This window comes from Candoia aspera, chromosome 1, assembly GCF_035149785.1.
Source record: "Candoia aspera isolate rCanAsp1 chromosome 1, rCanAsp1.hap2, whole genome shotgun sequence".
Taxonomy (NCBI): Eukaryota; Metazoa; Chordata; class Lepidosauria; order Squamata; family Boidae; genus Candoia; species Candoia aspera.
The window spans coordinates 322,535,526-322,563,253 of NC_086153.1; the positions used below are offsets into that span (position 1 = coordinate 322,535,526).

At 43.3% G+C, this 27,728-nt stretch overlaps 1 protein-coding gene across 2 annotated transcripts in view; it reads right to left on the reverse strand.

Moving 5' to 3' along the window:
- SLC35F4 (solute carrier family 35 member F4) overlaps positions 1 to 13,686 on the reverse strand; it is a 149,269-nt gene extending 135,583 nt beyond the window's left edge. The window contains exon 1 of one of the 2 annotated variants that reach the window (XM_063290500.1): positions 13,271 to 13,686. In XM_063290500.1, the coding sequence (XP_063146570.1) occupies positions 13,271 to 13,373 (103 nt within the window). In that variant the 5' untranslated portion in view covers positions 13,374 to 13,686. The remainder of the gene's footprint in view (positions 1 to 13,270) is intronic. The other variant, XM_063290501.1, reaches the window with a different exon arrangement.
- Positions 13,687 to 27,728: the final 14,042 nt, after the last annotated feature.

Here is a 27,728-nt window from a genome sequence, read left to right on the forward strand (position 1 = left end):
TAAAGATAGACATTCTGGGTGTCAGTGAACTGAAATGGACTGGAATGGGCCACTTCACATCAAATGACCACCAGATCTACTACTGCGGACAAGAGGACCACAGAAGAAATGGAGTAGCCTTCATAATTAATAGTAAAGTGGCTAAAGCAGTGCTTGGATACAACCCAAAAAACGACAGAATGATCTCAATTCGAATTCAGGGCAAGCCATCTAACATCACAGTGATCCAAATATACGCCCCAACCACAAATGCTGAAGAAGCTGAAGTAGAGCAGTTCCATGAGGATCTGCAGCACCTACTGGACAACACGCCTAAAAGAGATGTTATTTTCATCACAGGAGACTGGAATGCTAAGGTGGGCAGTCAAATGACACCTCGAATTACAGGTAAGTATGGCCTGGGAGAACAAAACGAAGCAGGACACAGGCTGATAGAATTTTGCCAAGACAATTCACTCTGCATAACAAACACTCTCTTCCAACAACCTAAGAGACGGCTTTATACATGGACTTCACCAGATGGACAACACCGAAATCAGATTGATTACATCCTTTGCAGCCAAAGGTGGCGGACATCTGTACAGTCGGTAAAAACAAGGCCTGGAGCTGACTGTAGTTCAGATCACGAACTTCTTCTTGCACAATTTAGGATCAGATTAAAGAGATTAGGGAAGACCCACAGATCAGCTAGATATGAGCTCACTAATATTCCTAAGGAATATGCAGTGGAGGTGAAGAATAGATTTAAGGGACTGGACTTAGTAGATAGGGTCCTGGAAGAACTCTGGACAGAAGTTGGCAGCATTGTTCAGGAGGCGGCAACAAAATACATCCCAAAGAAAGAGAAAACCAAGAAGGCAAAATGGCTGTCTGCTGAGACACTAGAAGTAGCCCAAGAAAGAAGGAAAGCAAAAGGCAACAGTGATAGGGGGAGATATGCCCAATTAAATGCAAAATTCCAGAGGTTAGCCAGAAGAGATAAGGAATTATTTTTAAACAAGCAATGTGCGGAAGTGGAAGAAGACAATAGAATAGGAAGGACAAGAGACCTCTTCCAGAAAATTAGAAACATTGGAGGTAAATTCCAGGCAAAAATGGGTATGATCAAAAACAAAGATGGCAAGGACCTAAAAGAAGAAGAGATCAAGAAAAGGTGGCAAGAATATACAGAAAACCTGTATAGGAAGGATAACAATATCAGGGATAGCTTTGACAGTGTGGTCGGTGAGCTAGAGCCAGACATCCTGAAGAGTGAGGTTGAGTGGGCCTTAAGAAGCATTGCTAATAACAAGGCAACAGGAGACGACGGCATCCCAGCTGAACTGTTCAAAATCTTGCAAGATGATGCTGTCAAGGTAATGCATGCTATATGCCAGCAAATTTGGAAAACACAAGAATGGCCATCAGACTGGAAAAAATCAACTTATATCCCCATACCAAAAAAGGGAAACACTAAAGAATGTTCAAACTATCGAACAGTGGCACTCATTTCACATGCCAGTAAGGTAATGCTCAAGATCCTGCAAGGTAGACTTCAGCAGTTCATGGAGCGAGAATTGGCAGATGTACAAGCTGGCTTTAGAAAAGGCAGAGGAACTAGGGACCAAATTGCCAATATCCGCTGGATAATGGAAAAAGCCAGGGAGTTTCAGAAAGACATCTATTTCTGTTTTATTGACTATTCTATAGCCTTTGACTGTGTGGACCATAACAAATTGTGGCAAGTTCTTAGTGGTATGGGGATACCAAGTCATCTTGTATGCCTCCTGAAGAATCTGTATAACGACCAAGTAGCAACAGTAAGAACAGACCACGGAACAACAGACTGGTTTAAGATTGGGAAAGGAGTACGGCAGGGCTGTATACTCTCACCCTACCTATTCAACTTGTATGCAGAACACATCATGCGACAAGCTGGCCTTGAGGAATCCAAGGCTGGAGTTAAAATCTCTGGAAGAAACATTAACAATCTCAGATATGCAGATGATACCACTTTGATGGCTGAAAGTGAAGAGGAACTGAGGAGCCTTATGATGAAGGTGAAAGAAGAAAGTGCAAAAGCTGGTTTGCAGCTAAACCTCAAAAAAACCAAGATTATGGCAACCAGCTTGATTGATAACTGGCAAATAGAGGGAGAAAATGTAGAAGCAGTGAAAGACTTTGTATTCCTAGGTGCAAAGATTACTGCAGATGCTGACTGCACTCAGGAAATCAGAAGACGCTTAATCCTTGGAAGAAGAGCAATGACAAATCTCGATAAAATAGTTAAGAGCAGAGACATCACACTGACAACAAAGGCCCGCATAGTTAAAGCAATGGTGTTCCCTGTAGTAACATATGGCTGCGAGAGCTGGACCATAAGGAAGGCTGAGCGAAGGAAGATCGATGTTTTTGAACTGTGGTGTTGGAGGAAAATTCTGAGAGTGCCTTGGACTGCAAGAAGATCCAACCAGTCCATCCTCCAGGAAATAAAGCCAGACTGCTCACTTGAGGGAATGATATTAAAGGCAAAACTGAAATACTTTGGCCACATCATGAGAAGACAGGACACCCTGGAGAAGATGCTGATGCTAGGGAGAGTGGAAGGCAAAAGGAAGAGGGGCCGACCAAGGGCAAGATGGATGGATGATATTCTAGAGGTGACGGACTCGTCCCTGGGGGAGCTGGGGGTGTTGACGACCGACAGGAAGCTCTGGCGTGGGCTGGTCCATGAAGTCACGAAGAGTCAGAAGCGACTAAACGAATAAACAACAACATAAGGAATGTGGACTGAACACAGAAGTGAGTGACCAGTATGAAAAAAGTATGTTGAATGAAAGAGAATAAAACTGCAAAACAAACATATGGAGAATGAATGAGCTGAGAAGACGGGGAAGACTGAAAAAGTCACATTTGTATTTTTGATTTGACTTACTATTTCTTACTCCTTCTCTGCCTTCTGCACAGCATTGCTTATCCACAAACAGAACAGCCCGTTGGATACATACAGCCATAGCAAATCAAGCAATGTTACTTTTCAATGTTTCTGATAGCTAACTGGTTGCAGTGTTCCTTTATTTTTGCATCAGCCAGCTAGAAGCCTGAAAGCATCACTCATGAATAGATGGAGCAGAAAGAAATGGCTTTTGAGTTTTCAGACCTAGCAGAGACACAGGGTGTAGACAGATAGGAATCAACCTACCACCACCAAGCTCTTAGTCCATAATCTTCCATTTTGAGAGTGAATCTGAATTGCAAACTTTGTACCAGAAAGCCTAGATGTAATTGTGGAATTTCCCTGCTTCTTCCTTATCCTATGCTTTTTCAAGCACTTTGCCCGAAGAGTTCTGGGGAACTCAAAAGCTTGCAAGACCTTCTGTGCCAGTTTGGTTGGTCCTAATAACGCTAAAGGTTTTGAATATTCTTTTCATGGTTGATCGCTTTATATCTTGATTTTCAAGGCTCAGTACTTTCCATGCTCAGGAGAAGTACATAAATCCCACCACCACCCTCGCCTGACACTTGACAAATCCACGAGGCCCTCACCAACAATGATCAGGCAAATGCACTGGTGGACACTGATTGGAACGGTAACTTCGTAAAACAACAAGAGCCCAGGAGGACAAAAGAGGAGTGAAACTACTAAATGTCAATTCCATCCAAACCATGAAGAACCTTATGTGCTTCTTTAAGCCAGGATCTAAAAGACAAAACCAGGTCATTCTTGTCCAACAAATGTGCATGGCAAGGAGTCACTTGGATGTCAGTTGGATGCCCCCACCAAAATGGACATGTCCCTAGTTAACCTCACCTCCCTCAGAAAGTCAAGGCATCCAAGGCAGAGTCACCACTGAACTGAATAATTCAGCAGCTTTATGAGATGTGAGAAGCAACGCAAGATGATAGGACCCAGAAAAGATAAAATCCCAGTGACTGGCTAAAGTCTAACAAAATCCCAACCGATCACTGAAACTTTACCCAGGGTATAAGCTAATTTAATTCAATCAAGTCACCATAAATTGAGGGAACTAATTAATTATTTAAATAAATAAATAAGGGGGGGGCTGGAATCATTTTTTTTAATGGTGTGTGACCATGTTTTGCATAAGGAATGTCTCCCTTTTTTTTTTTATACCAGCTTCTTTTAAGCATCATGTTCTACACATATGATCACTGGAACTTTCTAGCTTGATTAAAAGTGATCCAACTGATTAATGAACTGACCCAATGAACTGACTAGACTTTGCAAATATCGTGTGAGAAGAGGAAGCATTTTGTTACAAATCTGTCAAGGCTAGTGAGACTCTTCTTATGAAACTGCTGGAAAATAAAGATTTTATACCCGGAAGGAAAGACTAGGAGAAAGACAGCATGTCACATAAATGGAAATATTGATATTATTAAAGGATGCTACTGGAATCTAGACATCCTGAATCTTTTGACTGAAATAGGAAAAATGCTTCCTTGTGTGCCTGGTTGTTCTTTGAAACTGTTATTTGTTTCTAGCGAGTGCCTTCTGGAATTTCAACATGTAACTTTAAATCTCACTGGTGGTCTCTCAAAATAGCACGCAGGACAACCAATGAAACCAATGAAAATAAAAGGTTGCTTCCCCAACCTAGTGTCCTCCAGATGTCTGGTATTACAAATCCTATCATTCCCGGCTCACAACCCTTTACTCCAACCCAACCAGAGGGTACTATGTTGGGGAATGTTGGTTTAAGTTTATGTCCTGCTTTTTGCTCCATAATTATTCATCCCTTGAAGCTGAAAACTCAAATTCCCAAGTTCTTTCAGGGTGGTAATAATTTAAAAAATAATCATCTAGTACTTCTTTGAAAAAATTGCCTAGAGGAAAGACTTTTCTTATGGTGCTCTGAGGATCTTTTGATGCTGTCCATAGTTACATATGTCATTCACAGTACAGCAGGTTACATTCCTCATCCCACCCCCCATCTTCCAATCATCTGCTAGGAAAATTTCACCTGGAGAATTCTGACATGGTGGCCTCAGGAGATACAAGAAGGCAAAAGCACCCCTCTTCCTGCTCAGATTAATCCCATCTGAGCTTCTTCCTTCCCAGAACAGAATTATCCAATAGCTCTGGTATCTCTGCTTCCTTTCCTTTGCCATTTCTACTTTGTCTATTAAATTATAGCTGCATTGGCAATGCACAAAGAAAATAAACAGATAGCATTTTAATGCACATATTAAAATGTTTCTAGATTGATTTTTATGCCATCAGCATAACTGCTGCTTGTAACGTAGTTGTTGGGTGCATAAGAAAAATCTTTGGCTACTTTATAATTGCACTCACTCTGTGTACCACAGCAGAATATATACATCTTCTTAGAATTGCAAGACTTTCCGGTATATGATACATCTCAGACTTAAGAAAGCTTCCAAATAAGTCTCTTTCCAAAGTTCCTAAGGAAACTGATCCAGAACAAATTCAAGGAGCAGAAGCAGAATGTTGCAATGAACAGTACTTACAATGGAGGAATAAGAAGTGTTCCCTGCATCAGTATCTTAATTATTTATCAATGATCTGGAATCAGGGAGGAGCACTTAGGTGACCCATGTTTAAGGATGATGTCAAAGTAATAGGATAGTGAGAACCACGCAGGCCATGTGTCCTAACAGCCAGGAACCACGCTGAGACAAGGAATAGGTCTCTAGTGTTTATTTACTGCTACATAACAGAGAATCCTAACAAACTGAAGAAGCGTGGGAAAAACCCAGACATATAAACCCCAAAGACTAAGGCAGGCCCGATCTGTGTCTCTTTGAATAGCCACCTAATTCCTCAGTACTACGCATGCGCTTTACAGCCTGGATGGGAGCCCCCTGCTCGCCATCCTCACTCATGACATCATGTTGACAAACGTGTTCATCTAAAATATGAGAACAGGCAACAAAATGACAAATGAGATTCAGTATAAATATAGAAGTAGGACACACTGGAACAAAAATCTCAAACCCAAAACAGAATCTAACTACACAGACACATTATTAGAGTCTAAACTGACAGTGAAGTAGGAAGAATTAGAAAAACAGATGACCTATGAAGTGGGAAAACTGGCAAGTCCTCAGTCCAGCAGCTGAGTTATTTACTTGCTTTAAAAATATGTTATCATCCAAAATAGGAGTTCAGGGTGATATATTCAAAAATCAAAGAATCCATATAAAAAAGTATCAGTATGTTTAAGCTGAGAAACATGAAAGTTCTTGCAATGAGTTAAAAAATATCTATGACAATAACTATAATGTATAATTATACATTGTCTATTATTAGATAATGATTATATTATTACAGGATAACTTGTGTGAATAAAGTAAGTGGATATTAGGCGGTAGGAGTGCCATCATAAAGGAAGTCCTTTCTTCTGCAAATGAAAAACATATTTCTCTCTTTTTTTTTCAAATCAGGTCCAATTGTCAACGACTGCCTGGACAAGTCCCTGCAGTTTTCTTGGCAAGGTTTTTCAGAAGTGGTTTGCCATTGCCTCCTTCCTAGGGCTGAGAGAAAGTGACTGGCCCAAAGTCACCCAGCCAGCTTTCATGCCTAAGGCAGGACTAGAACTCACAGTCTCCAAGTTCCTAGCCTGATGCCTTCTCCACCGCGCCAAACTGGCTCTCAATTTCTCTTACTAATGGAATTCAAAGAGCAATATCCCCAGCAGGGCTTGATGCAGACTGTTAAGGAAAGTGACACTCTTGGGTATCTGAGCTATAACTGCACAAATCATTCTGTGCATGCAACAGCTGGTTTCAGGTGATTCACACCCAAACCAAAACATGAGGGCTTCAGATGTTTTGGTATGTACTGTATACAGAACAAAGCAGAGCGATTTTGTTCTGGGTGCAGAACAAAATGTAGCTGCTCAGAGGCAGATGGGGAGGAAAGAAAGAGCCAACCACACTGACAGATGAAGGGAGAAAAGGGAAGGGAAGGAAGATACGTGGAAGATGGGGGCAGGGGATATTCCATCCTGGGAAGTGTTGAGAGGAAGAGGGGAGAGCAGTGGGGGGTGGGAGGGACAGACAACAGCTAAAAACCACTGTAAGATCCTCTGGATTTTCTTTTGTCCTGAACTGGGGACAACCAAAATGCTCCTGGTTTTGTTTCTGCTCTACTGGGGCCAAACAGATGGTGCAGCAAAACTCTCAGGACCCGATGGTTTGTTCCAAGTTTCAAACAAAACCTACTGTCTGTTTTATACACAGCCCAGCTGAGATCCATGAGGCTTGGAGACTGCCAAGATGGAATGTTGGACTTTCTGCCTGAAACTGACAGGCGGTTACCAAGCTGCCGTCCTCCCACCTGACTTCCAGCGGAAGCCTAGGAGAAATGTTGACAACCTTCCCAGGTACTGGAAGATTGGAGTTTGAACAGCTCTTTCTCACTAAATTACACCTTGGCAAACTTCAGGCTCCTTCCCCCTCAAATTTGGCTAGAGTTTGGGATGAGGTGGTGATAGTCTCTGTTCAGGTGAAACATCTAAAACAGGGTTCCTCAATCTTGGCAACTCTAAGCCGTGTGGACTTCAACTCCTAGAATTCCCCAGCCAGCTTTGAAGTCCGCACGGCTAAGAGTTGCCAAGGTTGAGGAACCCTGATCTAAAAGATTTGGGCCAGTTTAAAAGAGGTTTTTAGAAAATGGTTGCTAGATTTGTGTCCATACTTCTTTTTTAGAAAGTACATCCTCTGTGCTTCAGGAATCCTCTTCAAAGGCCCAGAGCTAGGAGGATTAAAAAATGGAGAAGGTTTTCAGATTGCCTTATATAATTGTTTCTTGTAGATTTTTGCCTGTTTGCTGCATCAACAGTACAGTCTGAGATGCCACTTCATTATCGGAAAAAGGCACAGAAGTTGTACTACCTTTTAACATCATTGCTTAATTTACTGATAATGATGATCGTCTGGAGAATTCTTTTCTTCTTTTCTTCCTGCAGAGAGTTTACATACTCACAGAGAAAGAAAAAGAGCCCAACCTCTTACAGTTCCCCCCTCCTCACCTCTCCACCCCCCATTCTGATCAAATGAAGTTCTGCTTTTGCCCTGGAAATGACATAAATCAGCATCTATTTAAGGTTAATGTCCACAGCTATCACAGACTGTGCCAAATAGAAAATCACGCTGAAATGATAAAAACTGCATTGGGTCATTTCCCAGCCATGTATAAAAAATGAAGCACTTTTCTTTAGACTCATGCCGTCTCCAGCTTCAAAAAAACCCCCAATCAGCTCCAGGTCATCTCCTGTTCCCCAGTCAGATAAAGGGCTGCCCTCAACAGACTGGCCTGCTCCGATTGCCACTGGGCTCCAGTGTTAACTGAAAGCTTCCAATGCAGAAATATTCTATTTCAACAAAACCATTTGCTTGCCTTCTGGCTCTTAAAAGAGTTCTCTAGGAGGCATAAAGGAACCCATTCAGTCATTCATTTGCTGGTGAATGATCTACTAATTTAACCCTAGGATGGAAAACTCAATCCTATAGGCCTCAGGCTAAAAGTTCTACCAGAGCATATATTTTATCTGGGCTGTTTAGCTCAGTACTGCCTACACCAAGGTGCATGATCTGAGACATAAGGCCACAGAAGTTCCACAAGAGACTGGGTGCATGCCTAAGAGCCTCCCTAAAAATTGTCACTTAACACTAATCGATCATGTGAAAGAAAGGGGAAGGGAATACGATCATCATATTAACTGCACTGAATGAATGGAATTAATGTAGTTTTCTGACTTTGGCCCTGCCTAAGACTCTGTTTTGGCACCATCCATATGGGTGAATGGCACTCCAAATAAAGGCCAATGGGATCTCTTGGCTCCAACATATTGTGCAGCTCTGCTCTATACTCAGACAGGTAAGAACTCTCCAGGATTCCAGGTAGCAATTTATCCTCATCCCAAAACTGAATTTGGGATCTTCTGCATGCTAATTATGTGGGGTTGAACTTACTGCAACTCAGGCTAGAGATTCTGGGAGCTGAAGTCCAACAATAAGACTGCTCTACACAATCTTCATCAAAGGAGGACATTTGTCTTCATGTCCTGATTGGTGTCACCCAATGAGTTCGAACCTCAAAACCTGCCTCAACCAGCAGAGTGGCAGATATAAAATCTGGCACCAAATGGACATTGGCCTAATCCAGAAAGAAAGTCTTAACCAATGACAAGGATGCCTGACTGTTCCTTTCTGCCCCCAGCCTTCACATCATAAAGGCAGCTACTTCTTGTGTCAGGCTTCCCAGTTGGGACCGGGCAATAAATCTGAGATCTTCTCATACTTGGTAGTTTAACTGGACTCCTTGGCTAGATTTAGGAGGCCCACAGACATGGCCTGGCTAGATTAGAACCTTCACTACCCTGAATAATTGTTTCCCACCACCAGTGAGCAAGTGCAAACTCCCCCTAATGTTTTAAACTCAATAGTTTTTTCTTCCCACCCTTGCCACACATTAACAGGCTGTTGGTATAACATTTGGTAGCCTTGGAACTGACTGGTTGCTATTTATTTACAGCCTCCCTGATTACACAGTGACTTATGCATTAACTGCAGGCACTGAGCAAGGTGCCATCTCTGCTTCTACCAAGCCTGACCATCAGTCTGTCAAACCCAAAGCTGGTAGCAGCAATCCTGAGGTTCAGATACTAGTATTAGGAAATGCTTCTGGAATCATCTGCATCCACAGCAGACGCTCTACTGGCCTCAACCATTATACCAAGCTATCTTAGCCTGGACCTAATAGGAAATATAGTAAACACTGAGTGTACCAGGATAGGCAATATTGGAGAGTCAGCCGGTGCCTTTATTTATATTGATTGATTTATATTGATTTATATGGCCACCCATCTCATCAATGCAACACTGGGTGACTAACAGGAACTAAAATACAATATAAATACTATGTATATTAAATAATTTAAAAAAATATTGTTCCCAACCAACTAATACGAAGTGGCTCCTGAACACGCATTCACCAATAGCATGAGCTTGATTACTCTCCTGGCCTACATGCCTGGGAAAACAGCCGGGTCCTCAAGGGTTTCTGAAAGGTGAGCAAAGTCAGGGCCAGCCAGACCTCAGGTGATGCGGTATGGTGTTCCAGTGGGCAGGTGCAGCTTGGAAAAAGCACACTTCCTGGATCCCACTAGATGGGACCCGGAGTATGCCCCCCTGCCTGACCTAATGGGACAGGTAGAAACAATGGGATTCAGGCAGTCCTTCAAATACTCTGGCCCCATGCCATGTAGGGCTTTCTAGATAATAACCAGCACCTTGAATTGCACCTAGAAGCAAATTGGAAGCCAGTGCAGTTTGCAGAGCAAAGTTATAACATGGGCATAGCAAGACACACCCATAATTGCCTGTACCACTGCATTCTGGACCAATTGAAGCTTCAAGATATTCTTCAAGGGCAGCCCCATGTAGAGCACATTGCACTAATCTACTCAGGAGGTGCCCAAAGCGTGAGTGATCATGCACAGTGCCTCCTGATCCAGGAAGAGGCACAACTGGTGCTTGAAGTTTCCAAACTTCTCTTCCCAGTACTGAGATAACTTCTTTTTACCTGGAGATGCTCATGCCTGAACCTGGGAAGCAGAATCCTGAATCCTGAATTATAATTCACTCTGGTCAATGCCATGAGAAGAAGGCCAGATTCTGCCACAAAGCAAAGACCTCCAGTACTGCAGCTAAGTTATTTTAAATTCTGGATATCACACTTTCATGAGTGGAGGTTTTAGTTACTAATGTGCATTCTCTTACTTCAAAGTTTTCTGCTAAACTCTGCATACCTCAGAGAGTTTTCTCCCTTGCTTCATGAATGTGTTTCGCAGAACCAGAAGAGGTGATGTTGCAAGCATGAAGTCAGGCAATGCAACAGATGCCTTTCTACCGCTGTCCTGGTGGGAAAGGGCCATCACTCAGTGGTAAAGTACATGCTTTGCAGGCAGAAGACTTCCAGTTCAATCCCAGCCACTTCCAGGAAAACTGTTCTAATATAGGAAAGCTATGAAGGCATTGGGTCTAAGAGCCACAGAGCTGGCTCTGAGTTAGAGGTAAAAGCTTTGTATCTTCCAAATGAGAAGATGCTTTGTGAAGAGGGGCATATGAAAACACATAACAGAGACTGCCCACTGGGTATGCATGGGTTCTCAATAAATAGGGATGCACCAAATATCCCAGTATGGGGGAAGGGGGAGCACTGCCTTGCCCATTGCCCCATCCCATCCCAAAGGAAGTTTCTAAAATGTCAAAAGGGCTCCTGAACCACCCCATCTCTTTGTTGACCTGGAGGCTGGACCAGCTCATTCTCACTGCCCCTTACAAAGTGAGGAAGAAGTGATCCTTATAATAGCCAGATGTTCTCCAGCATCTGTCTGGAGGATGTATATGAGGTGAGAATGTACATGGGATGGGGTGAAGGACTGTCAAGGGCCTAAAGAATATGACCATGAAAGAATTGGAGAAATTGATTCTCTATATTCCTAGACCATGCTGCTGCTGTGCTTCTAAAAATAAATATATAAATAAGATACCAACCCACCCCAACCCTTCCAAGCCTATTGGATTTCAAGTGTGCAAATCCCCAGCCAGCATGGCCTAGGCTTCCGAAGGAGGCGCAGCTGTGGCAGCCAATATAATAGCTTCTTGTGATGCATACTTGTCACTGTGAAGTAATGTTCTTCTTACACTTGACTGATGATTGTTCTCTGCTCTAACCTTTCTACAAAAGGGAGGTATAAATGCTTAAATCAAATACGCCACCTGGAAATATGCGTAGGAAGGCTGCCTCAATGCAAACTGCGAAGCCACGTAAAACAAGTACTTTGGCCATGATCCAAGAGAAAAGGCTTGACAGAGCTGGTGAGAAAGGAGAGCCAAGTTTCTTATTGCCTCTGCACATGATGTTCCATTTAACTGCCACAGCAAATGGTCAGAAATAAACTGCTCTCAGCATCTGCGAATTAGTCTAACTGCCTTTCAAGCCATCAAACAGAGTGGCCATTGCTCCATAGACTCATGTTTGCATACTGTGTAGGGAGAAGTTTGTTTCATGTTTGAAACTCAGAGGTGTTTTCAGAGATGGGGGCCAAAGGAACTTGACCCCCCAACCCTTCTCCTTTTAGGAATTGTTTCAAGTTAATACAAGAAATATATTATTACACTTGCTTCAGAAACCTAAAATGGTACACAGGTTATCCACCAAGGAATGCATTCCCACCTGCCACACTGCTTTTCTTCTTCAGTGCAACCAGTACTTGGAATTTCTTGACCAGTGTTTCTCAACCTCAGGAACTTTAAGATGGGTGGACTTCAACTCCCAGAATTCCCCCAGCCACCGGAGTTGAAGTCCACACATCTTAAAGTTCCTGAGGTTGAGAAACACTGCTCTTGACAATCCATTTTAAACAAGTTTTAATAATATGAAAAATCTGTCTCCCTTCGTGCCCTCCATGCCTCATTTTTTTTAAACCTCTCTCGTGGCACCTTCTCTGATTAGTCGTCCTTGAACAGCAGCGACCCGCACCCTGATTCCCACATGCAGGAACACTGCGGGACGATTATTATTCCTGCATCCTATCCCGCTGGCGATCCCATCCATTCACACGCATGCCGGGCAAGACTTGATGCAGCAATCCTCAAGCGTGCACGCGACTTCTGCCCTCTCTAGCTCGCACGTGCACACGTACCCGCAGATTCGCATCCAACCCGCACCTTTCGCGGGGCGCCCGTTTGCTTCTTTGAACGCGCGCGCCTACGCGCGCAAGCACAAAGACCCCCTCCCCATTCAACCCACCATTTTCGTACAAGGTGGGAGGAGAAACAACCGCGCTCCGCAGCAAATCACAAAGCAGCTCCCGGCAGGTGGACCTTCCCAGCCAAGATGCAGAGCGCGGAAGGGAGCGCGCCTCTCCGCCGCCCGCTCCCCTTTCCCCCCAGCATCCAGCGCACCTTCTCCAGCGGCCCCGGCCCTACCCACACCCCCACTTTTGCCGCTGCAAGAGAGCAGCCTGCAAAAAAAGACCCATCTCTGGGGGAGCGACAGCGAAGTCGCGCAGGGAACGAGGGGGTTAAAAAGGAAGCGAGCACATTTCCCGTCTCCAAAACGAGCGGTTCAGTTGTGCGCAGGTTTCCTGCAAGACCCCAGGTGAAGCCAAGCCCTCCCCCTAAAAGAGAGGAGGGGTATTCACCTCAGCCAGGGAGCCACCCCGCAACCAGCACAGCACCCCCACACGCGAAGTGCCCAGCGGCGCAGTCCACGGCCGCACAGCTTTCTCCTTACTTTTCTGGCTGGAGTACCCGGGGTAGTAGCCATAGTAGCCGGTGATTCGAAGGATTCGGTCCTCGATGGTGGCTACCCCGTTGGGCGCCGCCTTGACATCCATGCGGAGGGGCTCGGACCGCCCGTCCGGGCTCGTCAGAGGGTAGCGGCGGAGGCGGCAGCGGAGGAGGAGGAGGAGGAGGAGCCGGCCGCGGAGCACTGGTCAGACGCTGGACTCGGCTCGGTCGCCTGCCGCGCCTGCGGTGGCAGCGTGGACCAGCCTGCTCTGCTCGTGGCTGCCGTTGCACAGCGGCTCCTCGGCGCCCCTTCTCCACAGCTTGGTGCAAAGAGCGGCTCCTCTGCATGATCGCCGAGGCCGCCGCCGCCGCCGCCGCCCCCCGTGCAGCTCCCCCAGAGCCAGCCTCCTCCTCCTCCTCCTCCTCCTCTCCTCCCCCGCCCGCCTCCGCGAAGTTTTCGTGCGGTTCCTTCCCTTCCCGATCCGCGCCGCGAGCAGCCAAAGTTAGTCGGCTGGGCGCGGACGAAATGAGGAAGGGGCGCGAGTAGGATTCGCGCTCCCTCTCGTCGAGGGAGGAGCTGGGTCCAACGGGGTGCCCGGCAGAGGCTTCGGAATACAATCCCCATCACTCCCGGCCAGTTAGCGGCGATGGGAGTTGTACTTCCCCCCACCAAATTCATTGGGACTTACTTTGGGCCCTTTTCAACGCGTCGATTCTACCTTCCGTTTAGATCAGCCTTCCCTCAGGTATGTTGGATCACAACTCCCATCGTGCTCAGCCAACATGGCTAATAATGATAATTGATGGGAGTTTCAGTCCAGCACATCTGGGAAGTGCCAGGAGGGGACAAGTGTTACAGAGTCACTCTGGAGCTGGGTTGCATCTAAATCTGATGAAAGAAAGAAAAAGAAGTGGGGAAGGATTTTCTCATTTTCAGAAAATGAGGTGTTAATGAATAACCTGATCTTACAAATAATGACATAATTACTATTAGATGTGAGGTAGCTTAGGCTGAGCCATGGTATTCCCTGTAACCCTCGATGGAAGTGAAAGTTGGACTTTGAAGAGGCAAGATGGGAAGAGTATCGATGCCTTTGATGTTGGAGAAGACTCCTGAGAATACCGTGGACAGCCAAGAAAACAAGCCGAGGGATCATCAAACAAAACCCAGAGTTGTCACTCGAGGCACAAGTTACCTTACTTGGGACACATTATGCAAAGACCTGTTGTTTATTCGTTTAGTCGCTTCCGACTCTTCGTGACTTCATGGACCAGCCCACGCCAGAGCTTCCTGTCGGTCGTCAACACCCCCAGCTCCCCCAGGGACGAGTCCGTCACCTCTAGAATATCATCCATCCACCTTGCCCTTGGTCGGCCCCTCTTCCTTTTGCCTTCCACTCTCCCTAGCATCAACGTCTTCTCCAGGGTGTCCTGTCTTCTCATTATGTGGCCAAAGTATTTCAGTTTTGCCTTTAATATCATTCCCTCAAGTGAGCAGTCTGGCTTTATTTCCTGGAGATGCAAAGACCTAGTTCTCTGGAAAAGGCTCTCATGCTGGGAAAGGTGGAAGGAAAGAGAAGAAGAGGAGGACCAGCAGCAAGGCAGATGGTTTCAGTTACAGTGGCAATGAGTGCACCACTGGAAGACTTGAAAGAACAATTTAGGGATAAATCGTTATGGAGAAGATCTATCTATGTGGTCACTAGGAGTTGAAAACAACTTGATGGCACATACCAATCAATCAATTGGCTTAGGCTGAGAGACATGCTGGCTGGCCTTAGGCAGGTCACTTGGTTTTGTGTCTCTGCAAGGGATCCACAAGCTTCTGCTCTGGACCGTTTTGGATTCTGGAGGCTGTATCCCTGTCATGGCAGCACTCAAATTGGCAAAGTGGTATGTTCAGAAGTTCCCAGGGAATCCCCCCTCTGTTTTCTGAGTGGGTCCAGACTTCAACATAGTGCCCGTGTTCATACAGCATGCTTAACTGGTTGCTAGCACAGGGAAATTGAAGAGCTGTGCATGACCACTTTTCCCTGACAGCTAATCCAGAGGTTACTTTTAACCCCTGGTAATATCCCCAGGGATATTATTGACTAAATTAACTTCCTCTGGTCAGCCATGTCATGCAAATTGTTTTATGGAGCAAGGATTTAATAGCCCCTGCCCACTCGCTTCTGTAACGGGCAGAAGGAATAATCTTGAGGAACAGGAGGAAGAGCTACAACCAAGACAACAGTTAGATAAAACTAGAATTGTAACTTGAGAAACAGCCTCAGAGGAGACCCTCCCTACTTTTCATGAAGGGCAGGGGGAGCCAATTCAGTCTTGCAAGATTCTGTTGTTAAAACCTTATAATAAAAGTAGTATCAGCATGCATGATTTTGGTTTCCTAGTCTGGTCTACCTTGAAGGGCTGGCAACTTCTGAGACACAAAGTGGCTCCCCAAGACGAGTTCTCTGGGCCTTCTGTCTCGTTTGAACTTTGCTGCTTTTGCTGCAGTCACATGAGGGGGCAGGACAGAAGGTGAACCCCCCCCCCGACCCACCCAATTGTGCCTGGATTCTCTTTCCTCTAGTGGGGGGAAAGGGACTAAGGAAGTAACTGCCTCCTTTTGCAAAGGCTAAAGAGCTCCAAAAATTGTCACTTTCTGCAGCTGTGCATTATGCCCAGGCCCACAAGGTTACAGGGTATCATACTCTCTGGAAATTATACCTGGGACTTAAAAAAGCAGTGTAAATTATACCACAAACTTTATTGCAGGAATGTAAGATCTGATAACAACATAGGGTGACCTTACTTTGGACTGACTGGGCACCTCTGCCTTCTGCTCTTCTAAGAAGACTCCAAGCCCCCCTTTCTACTGATACTAGCACTTTCTAACATAAACAGTGTCCTTTATTGTACCCATATATTAATTCCCTCTGCACCGCAGAAAAGACAACAGCCTGGTTTTTCTTTCTGTCTCCTTCCCTTCCAGGGTCATCCAGCAGCTTCAGTTAGCCTACTCTGCCTATATGCACTTCAGCATCCTGTATGTAAGGAGAATATTATTTGTCCTCCACAAAGCTCAGGGGTTAGTCAGCTGCCCAGGAAAATGATGGGTCAGTCATGTTGTCTGAATGCAACCGGTGTGCTACCTCATGTGCTTTTCTTAAACTACATCTGGGAGCAAAGAATATATCATCCACTGCAACTGATAGGAAGGATTTTTCATTCAGGAAACAAAGAGTTCTCCTTTATAAAACTGGGTAATGATGGTACCCCTTGCTATAAGATGGGGCATAGATTCATAGTGACTGTTAGCTGTCATAATAAATAGTACCTTCATATTTGGATGCAGGTAACGGCGTTCCGTTTAGTCATGCCGGCCACATGACCACGGAAGTGTCTACGGACAAATGCCGGCTCTTCGGCTTGAAACGGAGATGAGCACCGCCCCCTAGAGTCAGACACGACTGGACTTAATGTCAAGGGAAACCTTTACCTTTACCTTTATACTTTTGAATACCAGGTGAAAGCAGCAAGCAGTAGAAGCCTGTCTCACTCCTAAGGTCCCCCCTCCCATCTCCTCAGCTCAAAGCGTCCTTGGCTGAAATGCCTGAGGCAAAGGAATGTGAAGCTAACACCGGTTGGTTCTCTGGGAATGCGGTGAATGCGTGAAGCCAGCTACAGCTAACACGTGTGTAGAAACTTCTAATGGCAGATGAACCAAGGGAAGGGAGCCTGACAGCCTGTGACCTCTTTGGAGATTTCCCAGAAGTATCTAATTGATTCCTACTGAAATCTGTCTGGTTGGATGGACTTTGGGTCTGAAGTAGTACACTTTACTTAGGCTCTTAAATTATGGATTCTCCAGTCCTTTAAAGCAGCATTCTCAACCTTGACAACTTTTAAGATGTGTGATTGGTTTTTTAACAAATACATATTTCTGAAACCATAAGCTAGAATGATGATCTTTGCAGAAAACAAGGACAAACAGAAATTCGGTAAATGATAGGTGTTCGTGTATGGGTATACAAGTATCTCGATTTTAACACATACATATGTGGAGACGTGAGCATGGGTAAACACCACCTCTTCCTGCAACGGCAGAATTTAATATTTTAAGACTACATGGTCATATATTTGATCACAACCAGCCAATCTGTAATGTTTGTAGATAGAACAGCAAACATGGTACATGTAGGTGGATAGGTGAGGAATTAGCAAAAATAGCAAGAGAAGAGGGTAACTTCACTTGTCCTTTCAAATGCCCATGAAATTCCACATGTTTGGTCAAAAGATTGTCAGACATTTGATCTCACTGCTAGTTTGTTCTTATTCTTGTTGTTTAGCGACATCACACAGACTAGCCTGAAAGGAAATAAAATATCATCTTAGCTTCCTTTTGTGCCTCTTCTTTTTCTTTCAGACAATAGTAACCCTTATTACATCAGCTGCTTTGCACACTTACACAGGAATATAAAAGGCAGACCCTTCCCTACTGTAATCTTTCCTCTCCAACTCTCCTCTCCCACTTCATTCATCCAACACCATTTGACTGTCTTCTTCCCTGCACAGTTCTGTTTCTGGAAAGGTTTTTCCTTTTCTTTTCACAAAACATTTATTATTTCTTTCTCCATACACATTCATATTGCCGAGCGTCTTGTAAAAGTTATTGTCCCTCTGATTTAAATGATTGTAAGGTACCATAATCTAATGCTTTGGGGTATTGCAATTAAAATACCTTAAAATCTATAGAATCTTTAGTTTATCGTTTTAATGCAATTTTGTGAATTTATTTTGGAATTATAATTACATGTAGGAACAAATTTTATGATTGAATTGGCTCAACTCAACAGTAGGCTTGAATGCGGTGACTTCAGAGCACTCTGCCAATGAGATCTGCACTATGGAGGTGACATGATTCTCCTCACTGAGGCAAAGAGGAAATGTGATTTGCAACTAGGAAGCACTTCATACTCCTTTGAAATCCCTGCTTACCTTCTGCCTGTCCCTTACCAAAAGCCAAACATCCTTACATATGGCAAGGGTATGCATGAGAAAGGAGACAGACAAATGCTCTGCTTTGCTTTACATCTCACTACCTGCAACTCACCATCTGCATCTTAGATGGTGCTTGCCTCACTTTTACAAGCAAGGTGACCATGTTGCTTTGTGAAGCAACTTCAGTGGTGTACCTGTCTTAGAACTTCATCAAAGGGAAGTATCCCTTCGAAGATTTGCAAAGCCCTAGTAATTAGGTGAACAGGACGTTACCATAATTTCTTCTAAACCAGCATATCCGGGAAGGTTTTCCCAAACAATGAGGATCTTTGACTTTTCTAGCAAAATGCAACTTATTTAAAATAATCCCTGACTTCTGCTTGAAAAGGTGTAAGCTCCACATCTGATTCAAGGTTAAGAACCATCAGAAGGGAGAAAAGGATTTTCAAAAATTGTCCATCAATAGGTAGCAGAAGCTGGAAAAAAAGCAGAACAAATCCATAGATCACTTTGTTTCCCCCTAGGATTATGTACTACATTTTTGTATAAGCAATCATAATTATTTCCAAACTCACAGGTATACAAAAATATTTAATGTAATTAATAAATACATAACACCTTCATTCCATTCTTCAGTCCAGAAAAGGCTTCAAAGCAGTTTAAAGATAATCAGTTAAAAACATATATATTCCTACAATCTAAAAGTCAAGGTATAAAAACAAAAAAAGGGTCAGGAGGAAAGCAAAAATATAAACACAAATCAGTCTATTAGGTAGATTACAGAATGCTTCTACAAGCCTTTAATTCTGTTTGGGGTTTTAAGTGTGCAAATATCAGTTGGAAACTAATGATTATACTTTGGGTTCTAAGCAGTGTTTTGATCTTAACTGTATGTCTTTCTTATTTTATGTGAAATCAGGTTGTCTTTTTCAATGATGCATTCTGTTCAGTTTAATGGCACCAAATGACCACCCCAGTGTTAGTAAGTAAAGTCTTGGCCACACGGGTACAGAGATCTGTAAAAATACTCAAGAAGCCTGTTGGAATCTGAACCCAACCACCCAGACGGTCCTTTTGGCCATAGCACCTGTGTGTGGATCATTTTTTTCCTAAGTAGTCTCACTTTCTTTAGACTTCTGGACAATCTCTTTATATGTTTTAAGCCTTAAAACTTGTTTCAAGTCCTAAAGTCTTACTAACTGCTCTGTTGGTAGTGTTTACTGTGTAACACAGTAATGTGCTACCCAGTAAAAATGTGTTAATGTTGTAATTAATGTAACATTCGGTGAAAGGTGCTATATAAAATCTTTCCTATCTCTTTTATAATCTCCAGGCAATAGACAGCCTTGTTCAAAGATCTCCCTAAAAAAGATTACAGAATGCTTCTACAAGCCTTTAATTCTGTTTGAGGTTTTAAGTGTGCAAAAATCAGTTGGAACCTAATGATTATATTTTGGGTTCTGAGCAATGTTTTGATCTTAACTGCATGTCTTTCTTTGTTGTGATACAGACTGGATACCGATTAAGCCTGTCCTTCATCCAAAAGGCAATTGAGGTTCCTCTCTCAAAATCACTAAGACCAAGAGTCATCCAGTGAAGCTGATTGGAAAGAGATTAAAAAAGACAAGAAAATACTTCTTCACACTGTGTATAATCCATTGCCACATGATGTGATGATGGCCACTAATTTGGATGGCTTTAAAAGAGAATTGGATAGCCTCAGGAAGGACACATTGTTCAAGGGATATTAGTTTTGAAGAATCCATATTGCAGTACTTAGGGTTGGGGACAGCATGCCTCCAGATGCCAGTCACAGGGAACAATGGTAAGAAATGGATAGGTCTTCATATCTTGCTTGTGAGCTCACCAGAGGCATTTGGTTGGCCACTGTGGGAAACAAACTAACTGGTCTTGGGCAGCCCCAGTAGGGCTGTTCTTATGTTCATCAGCCAGCAGGAGGAAAATCATCTCAGGCTTCCACTGATTTACTGGCTAAATCTTTAATAGCAATTAAAATGTGCTTTGCAGACTAATCAGTAGGGTTGACAAGAAGTAGAGGCTGTGGGGGGTTAAATTTCTTAAATGTAAATAATTAGACATAGTATGTCCCCTAACCAGCAACAGATTGGCTGAAAAACTGAATGGGGAACAAGGGAAGATGTTGAAGTTCACCATGTTTTACATGAAGAAGGTCCCTTGTTCATAGCCTAGCATCTCCTGTTTAAAAAATGGATCCTACAGCCAGTAATAGGAAAGGATGTTTGCCCAGGAGTCTGGAGACCTACTGATAATCATGGTAATAATACTAGTCTAGATCAGGGGCAGGCAACTTTTGCAGCTGGCTTTGTTTTCCAGCCTTCCAGGGACCCAAAAGGCATGGCACTATCACAGTTACAGCACTGGAAGGTTGGTTGTTTAACAGTAAGGGTGAGCTAGATGCTAAGGGTGAGCTAGATGCTGGTGGTTTCTTTGCAGCATTCTAGCTTCTGTTTCTTTTTTTTAATTCAGTGAATAAAAAGGTGGAGCAAGGAATTTAGCAAATGTCACAGGATGTTCTCTAAGCATATTGGAGCTCATGAGAACCAGGTTATTCATCCCTGCACTGTTCTCTTAGAGTTCTTTGTGGGTGCTCAATCCATGTGAATAAGGACGATAAATAGAAAAGTGTCCTTCAGTCTGATGCCCCTATCTGCCACATGTGCTTTGTTATGTGCTCTAGTGCTGCATAGAAAGATTCCTAAATCAATGGCAGAGCGAGCATCTTGAAACATAAATTAGTAACACCCCTAAGTAAGTAAATTGTGAGGTAGGATGACAGCTCTTTACATGAATAAACTATTAGAAGACAGAAAGCGGAGCTAATAGTTATCATGTCTGAAGTGAGACTGATGCTTTTTATTTCCTTCATAAATGAACTAGAATTGTGTGTGCCATGGAGTAGCCAAGCTGCTGGTGACACCCAACTGTACAGAGTGGATTAAAAAAATAAAAGACTGAAATATCCCAAAAGGGTCAGTGCTGGATGAATGAGAAGTAAAATGATAAATGCTGTTCGGTGGAAATCAGTGTACAGTGATGCATACTGAGGCAAAAACCATTGTTGTCGTAACTTTCTATAGATATAAGCAAGAGTTTCTTTGTAGGTTGGAAATGCTTATTTCACAAAGGGCTGAATATACTTTCTGTTCTTCTGTGTATTTTCTCTTTCCTCTTTTGTGTTAAGTCCTGCTTTTAAAACAGTAGCTACAAGAAACATAGGGTGACTCAAAAGGTGCCTATAGGAATGTCTGGAATATCAGTATAGCAACTTTGTTGTGGATGGAGCACTGGACCGATGGAGCACTTGAGCATGATTTCCTGGTTTGTCTAACACCCACAGTTTTTGGAGTCACTGTGAGATATTTGTATCTGGAGTGCTAAGGCATAGTATCTGTTAGGCTTTTAGGGAGAGAAGTGTTACCCATGTGCTCAAGTTACCACGCATGAAATGAAACCAGGCTTGTTTGGCAAGATGCTCTCTTAGCATGCAGTGTGCCCCCTTTCCACAGTTCCCCAATGACCAACATTTCCCTTCCGAGTACTAAGTCTTGGTATCATAGTGTAAGAGAGGTTTAGAACTCCATGCCACATTTCATATAATCTGTTGTGGGGTACTGTGCTATACCCCACATTTCCTTTAACCATCTGGCTGGCTACTGGGGGAAGAGAAGTCAGTAGATGGGCCTTCTGGTCTGATACAGTGCAACTCATTAGCAGGAGTTTAGAACTGGATCTTGTTCAGGGGATTAATTCATTTCCCCACTCGCCCAGGCAGGACAGTTCATAGCTGAGCAAGGAATAAGCATGCCCGTTCTCTGATGTCATCTAGTCTCCTTATAGGAGAAGGTGGGCAATCCTTATTCCTGCACTGTCTTACGTGGAGTACTTCTGACTACTTGCCCTTTATAAAAGCAGTTCCTGCAGGGCAAAGAGGAGAGCCAGTAGTCTGACTTCTCTTTGCAGGGAGTGTTTTGTGTGCACAGGTGGGACCTTGCTTGAGGTCCTGTGAGCCAGATCAGTCAGCCTAGTAGATTTAATTAAGCCTGTGGGCCAGACAGCTATAGTAATGGAATCTTGCAAGTCTGAATGTTCTTCTCCTTTCCCTCACTTTATCTTTGTGTGGATTAGGGAAGGGTTTGTCTGAGACGTTTTCTCAAATTTGTGTTTTGGACAGGACCCAAGCCCCACGTGCCTGATTGCTGCCTTGACAGCAGCTCTTCCTCCTGTCCCTCACGGCCATTCCCTATGCCCTCTACATCATCACAATCTTGATGTTCCTCCCTGTCTTCCTACCCCACATGCCATACCTTCCCATCCACTTCTCCCAGGCCTAAATATCCATCCGCCCCACTCACAAATACATCCGCTTGCAATCATTCACTCACTCAATCGCAGCCAATACAGGACTGGGTGTCTGTGTACTCCTTCCTACTCTCCCCATTCCACACCAGTCTTGATCTTTTTTTCCCCACAAATAGAAGAGTCCCTGATGTCTGTTTGTCACACGTGTCTCAAATTCTATTGGCTTTGTGAGGTTTGTAACATTCTGAGAAATCACACAAAAGATCTCACGAATAGGATTGAGGCTTCAGTGAAAAAAGCCACCTTCTGTTTTCTAGGTCTGGAGATACTGAAATCTCCAGGAACATTGTCCACATTGATTTCAGCTTCAGGTCAAAAACCAAGGCCAGAAACAACTCAGCTGAAAGTGGCAAGAAAACAAAAGCATTGATTGGTTTGATCTGAAGGTTAAAAATAATAGGATGGGGCAAGCCACAAAGTTCAAGTTGTTTCTTGAGACTCATCCTTGGAATTGTTGCTGTATCCATGACTCTTGTCTAAGAAGAAATGCTGGGCAGCTGTTAACTATAGCCTTTCTTCAAACATTATGTATACATTCCATTTGTCACTGCCACTTTTGGCATATTCAATGTTTTTTTCCATAAATCCATAAAGTAACTCAAATTTCATTGGAAATTGGGGAGGTTGGGAAAAGATAGGCATCTTTTAAGGGGTAAAAAGTGCCCCATAGATGTCCTTCATTGGTAGCAATAGCCCATGGCTATTCAGCTTCCATGATCTCAGATGCACTTCCTTTTTCATAGGTGTGTTAACCATGCCCAAAATTCTTTTTTAAAGCTGCAAATATGCAGTCTCTCTTTCCTAGCAGCAAAGAACCTCCTCTAGTTTTCCACAGCACAGGGACTTCTCAGCAAAGGTATATTTTCACAAAAAGTTCTGCTCTCCTTCATTTCAGATACAGAGCTGGTTGAACAATTATACAGTACGTCTTTGTAGCTGACTTGGATGGGGGATTAAGAAAATACCATTATCAAACTTGCAGACAACCAAAAATATGGGGGATAGCAAGCCCCTCGGAGAACAGTATCAGGATTCAAGAGATACTTGAGAAACTAGAACATTAAGCAAAACTCAGCAAGATGAATTTCAACAGAGATTTTTTCCCGTATATTTGGTAGGGAAAAACAAAGGCATGAGTTTATGATTGGGCTACCCACACCAACCAAGTGCGCCATTACCAAAGTAACAATCCAACCTCCCACAAGAGAAGCCGTGTAAGAACATTATTCAGACGAGCACTTACACACCGCAGCCACCCAGAACACCAGAAAAAAGAAAAAGATCATCTGTACAGCATCTTCCAACAAAATAGATACCCGCTTAACTTTATCAAAAAGTGCCTCACCACTTTTTAGGGGGACGCGGTGGCACTGCGGGTTAAACCGCTGAGCTGCCGATCAGAAGGTCAGCGGTTCGAAACCGCGCAGCAGGGTGAGCCCCCGTTGCTAGTCCCAGCTCCTGCTCACCTAGCAGTTCGAAAACATGCAAATGTGAGTAGATCAATAGGTACCGCTTCGGCGGGAAGGTAACGGCATTCCGTGTCGTCATGCTGGCCACATGACCCGGAAAATGTCTACGGACAACGCTGGCTCTAAGGCTTAGAAACGGAGATGAGCACCGCCCCCTAGAGTCGGACACGACTGGACTTTACGTCAAGGGAAACCTTTACCTTTACTACCCAACCCACTACAACCCAACCAATAGAAGCTATGGAAAGGATAACACTGCCATACATCAGAAACATCTCAGAAACCACTAACAGACTGTTACGACCACATGGCATCACCATAGCACATAAACCAACTAAAACTCTTCAAAACATATTAAGCAACCCAAAAGACCCAATAGCCCAAGAAGAAAAAACAGGAGTTACTTACAACATACAATGCAAAGACTGTAACAATCACTATGTAGGACAGACAGGCAGAAGACTAGCAGAGCGCATCCACGAACACCAACTAGCAGTCAGAAGACACGATGAGAACTCCTTAATCTCACAACACATGGACAGACTCAACCATAGTTTCAACTGGGAAACTGTGAGCATCCTAAACCAAGCCAAATCCAAAAATGCCAGAGAATTCCTGGAAGCCTGGCACTCAGACCAAGCAGCCATCAACAGACACACAGAGGTAAACAACATTTACATACCATTCAAAAGAGACAATAGAAAAGCCAAAAGGCCAGTACACTCCCTTGCCAGCAATCAACACCCAGATATGCAAAAATCAACACTAGGATTAACATCAGATGAACCATCAAACAGCACAATACACCCTAATCAAGGAACTATTAACTCAGGCAATCAACCAAGCAGCAAACAACAGCCCAATCGAAGAACTCCCAAGGAGAGAACAACACCCCTACCAACACAAGCAGGGCAAGCCATGGTATATAAACTGAGAGCAAGGCTTACTCCCTCTTTGCACTGAAGATGTTGCCTAGTCTGGCAATGAAACATCTGCAAGAAAACAACAAGGCTCAGAGAGCACCAAGGACTCCACAGTTCAACCCTGAGCTACAAATATTCACTTTGATTGGAGTTTATGATTGGCAGGATCATACTAGGTAGCAGTGCACACAAAAAGGTGATGTGTGTCTTGGTGGATCACTGAACATGAGCCAACAGTTTGATGCAGCTGCAAAAAAAGCAAATGTAGTCCTAGGCGGCCTTGACAGAAATATAACGTCATGGTAATTCTTTTTATCTTGCATTAGTCACTCTGCACGTAGAATATTGGGTCTCTTGTTCTGCACACTGCATTTTAAGAAGAACCCTGACAAACTGGAGTATATACAAAGGACAGCAAGGGGCTTGAAAGGAAATATTATGAGGAACAGCTGGAAATATTGAAATATTTAACCTGAAGAAAAGAAGGTTAGAAGCTATCTTCAAGTATCTGAAGGTTGTTGTATGAAACAGGCAGAATTGTTCAGTTATTCTGGAAGACAGGCAAGAAACAATAGGCTTAAAATTACAAGGATGAAGATTTCATTTGGATGTCAGAAAAAAAAACCCCAAAGCTAACAGCAATTCAGCAGTGGAACTAGACCCATGTTTCTTAAAGTGTGGTCCTAGGATCCCTAATCAAAATTATTTGCCGGCCTACACTGAAAAATTTGTTGTTTATTCGTTTAGTCGCTTCCGACACTTCGTGACTTCATGGACCAGCCCACGCCAGAGCTTCCTGTCGGTCGTCGACACCCGCAGCTCCCCCAGGGACGAGTCCGTCACCTCTAGAATATACACTGAAAAATAGTACAGTATTAAAATCCCATCAAACAATCATGAGAAGCGGTAGTGGCAGCGAAGGCATCAATTTTAATTTTTAATGCAGTAAAGATCAATAAATATAACCCATTAAAAACAAAAACTCTTTTGTGGTCCCCCATAATTTTTAAAAGTGGGAAGGGATCCTGACAGAAAAAAAGTTTAAGGAACTTGTTTTTGGTAAACCCATCTGGGTGACCTTATTATTATTAATCCCTTCCTTCTAGGTTAGCTTGCTAGCTATACTATCCCTGAGATATGGCCAGTGAACATAAACCGTTTGGTTCACTGGGCCCTACGTTCCTGACTGATTCTCCTCCCTGCTGCCACTCAAGGTCAGTTCAGCTTGCTGTGAATTTTTTATTACAAGGGCACTTCAAGCAGTTAACATGGGGGTGGGGGGGGGGCTTCTCATTGGTTTGGTAGTGAATGCAGCTCACATGTATGGGGGGTTACCTTTTATCATCACATCACACTAGGCTGGCTAGTTAATTGACTTCAGTCTGGGATCTGCAGTGACATCTAGTTTATCCTATTTACGTGGGGATGGAGTACCTGGTGAATGAACCCAATAGGTAACAGAATTTGGCAAGCCTGTAAATTGCACATGAATTCAGGGCAGAATGGTGGTTTCGCTACTAGCTGTCTGAGAAATGAGACCGCTCTTAATAAACTTTTCTCTCCTGCTTTCTTCATAAAGAATAATTGCACATATAGTGCTCACACACCAGCATGGTTTCTACGAGGGTCATTAATTGATCGTCGCTGGCAACTATCCCAGCAAGGATCTGCTAGAAAGATCTCTTATTGCTTGAATCTTCTTTGCATTGTCTGCAACATTTTATTTCCTGTTAGGCCTCCGTGTGAGAGGCTCTGATTTGGTAAAACAGACTGTGCTTTTTATTCTCCCTGTATATACATGGGGAAAAGAAATCTGCCGTAGCAGTGCTAAGTATTTGGTCAGTTCTCAGATGGCAGAAAAGAGTACAAATTTAAAAACCCTCAATTCCGTAATAAAGTTATAAAGTATGTTGTTCGCAGACACACAAGATATCTATTTTTATTACATCTCATTTGATAATCCATGCCCTATTTCTTACATTATAAGGCCTTAATAAAATATTACGTGTACTTTCTTAGAAAATATTGTAATATATTACATTTGTTTAGTTAATATATTGCTATCCTGCCTGTTTAAGCAAGCTGTTACTCAAATTCATAGGGAGCATTTAGATTCCACCAGTCATACTTTAAGGTTTAAAATTAATGGACTTAAGTTAGCCATTATGGCTAATTCTCTCATTGATTTCAGTCATGCTTCTCATAAGAATATCCTGCAAATGGTACCTCACAAAAGAGATGTTAGGTTAAATTAATTTTGCATTTTGCTTTTATGTTTTTTCATGAGAGAAAGTGGGGGGCGGGGAAGGATGGCCTTCTTATTTACTTCAAAATAAACACTACATTTAATCCTTAATAAGATAAAATTTAAGATTAAAGTTCCTTGGAATATTGAACAAACTTAACCCTCTTTTCACATTGCAGGTGATGAAAAATCCATTCCAAGTATATATTTGCATGGAGAAGGAATCTTTTCTTGGCGCCAATGGGGATTATTCCATTCATGCCATAAGTTGAAAACTTCATATATTCCTAAATGTTACTGAACTTCAGAGACGCTGCTGATGCTGCTTCTTGTCTGGTACTCAGATCTTTGGCTATGTAAGCATACCAGCTTTCTTGGGAAGAAGGAAAATGCATTGGGGAACTAAACTGTTTTTGCCTCTCTAGGATGTTCAGGCAG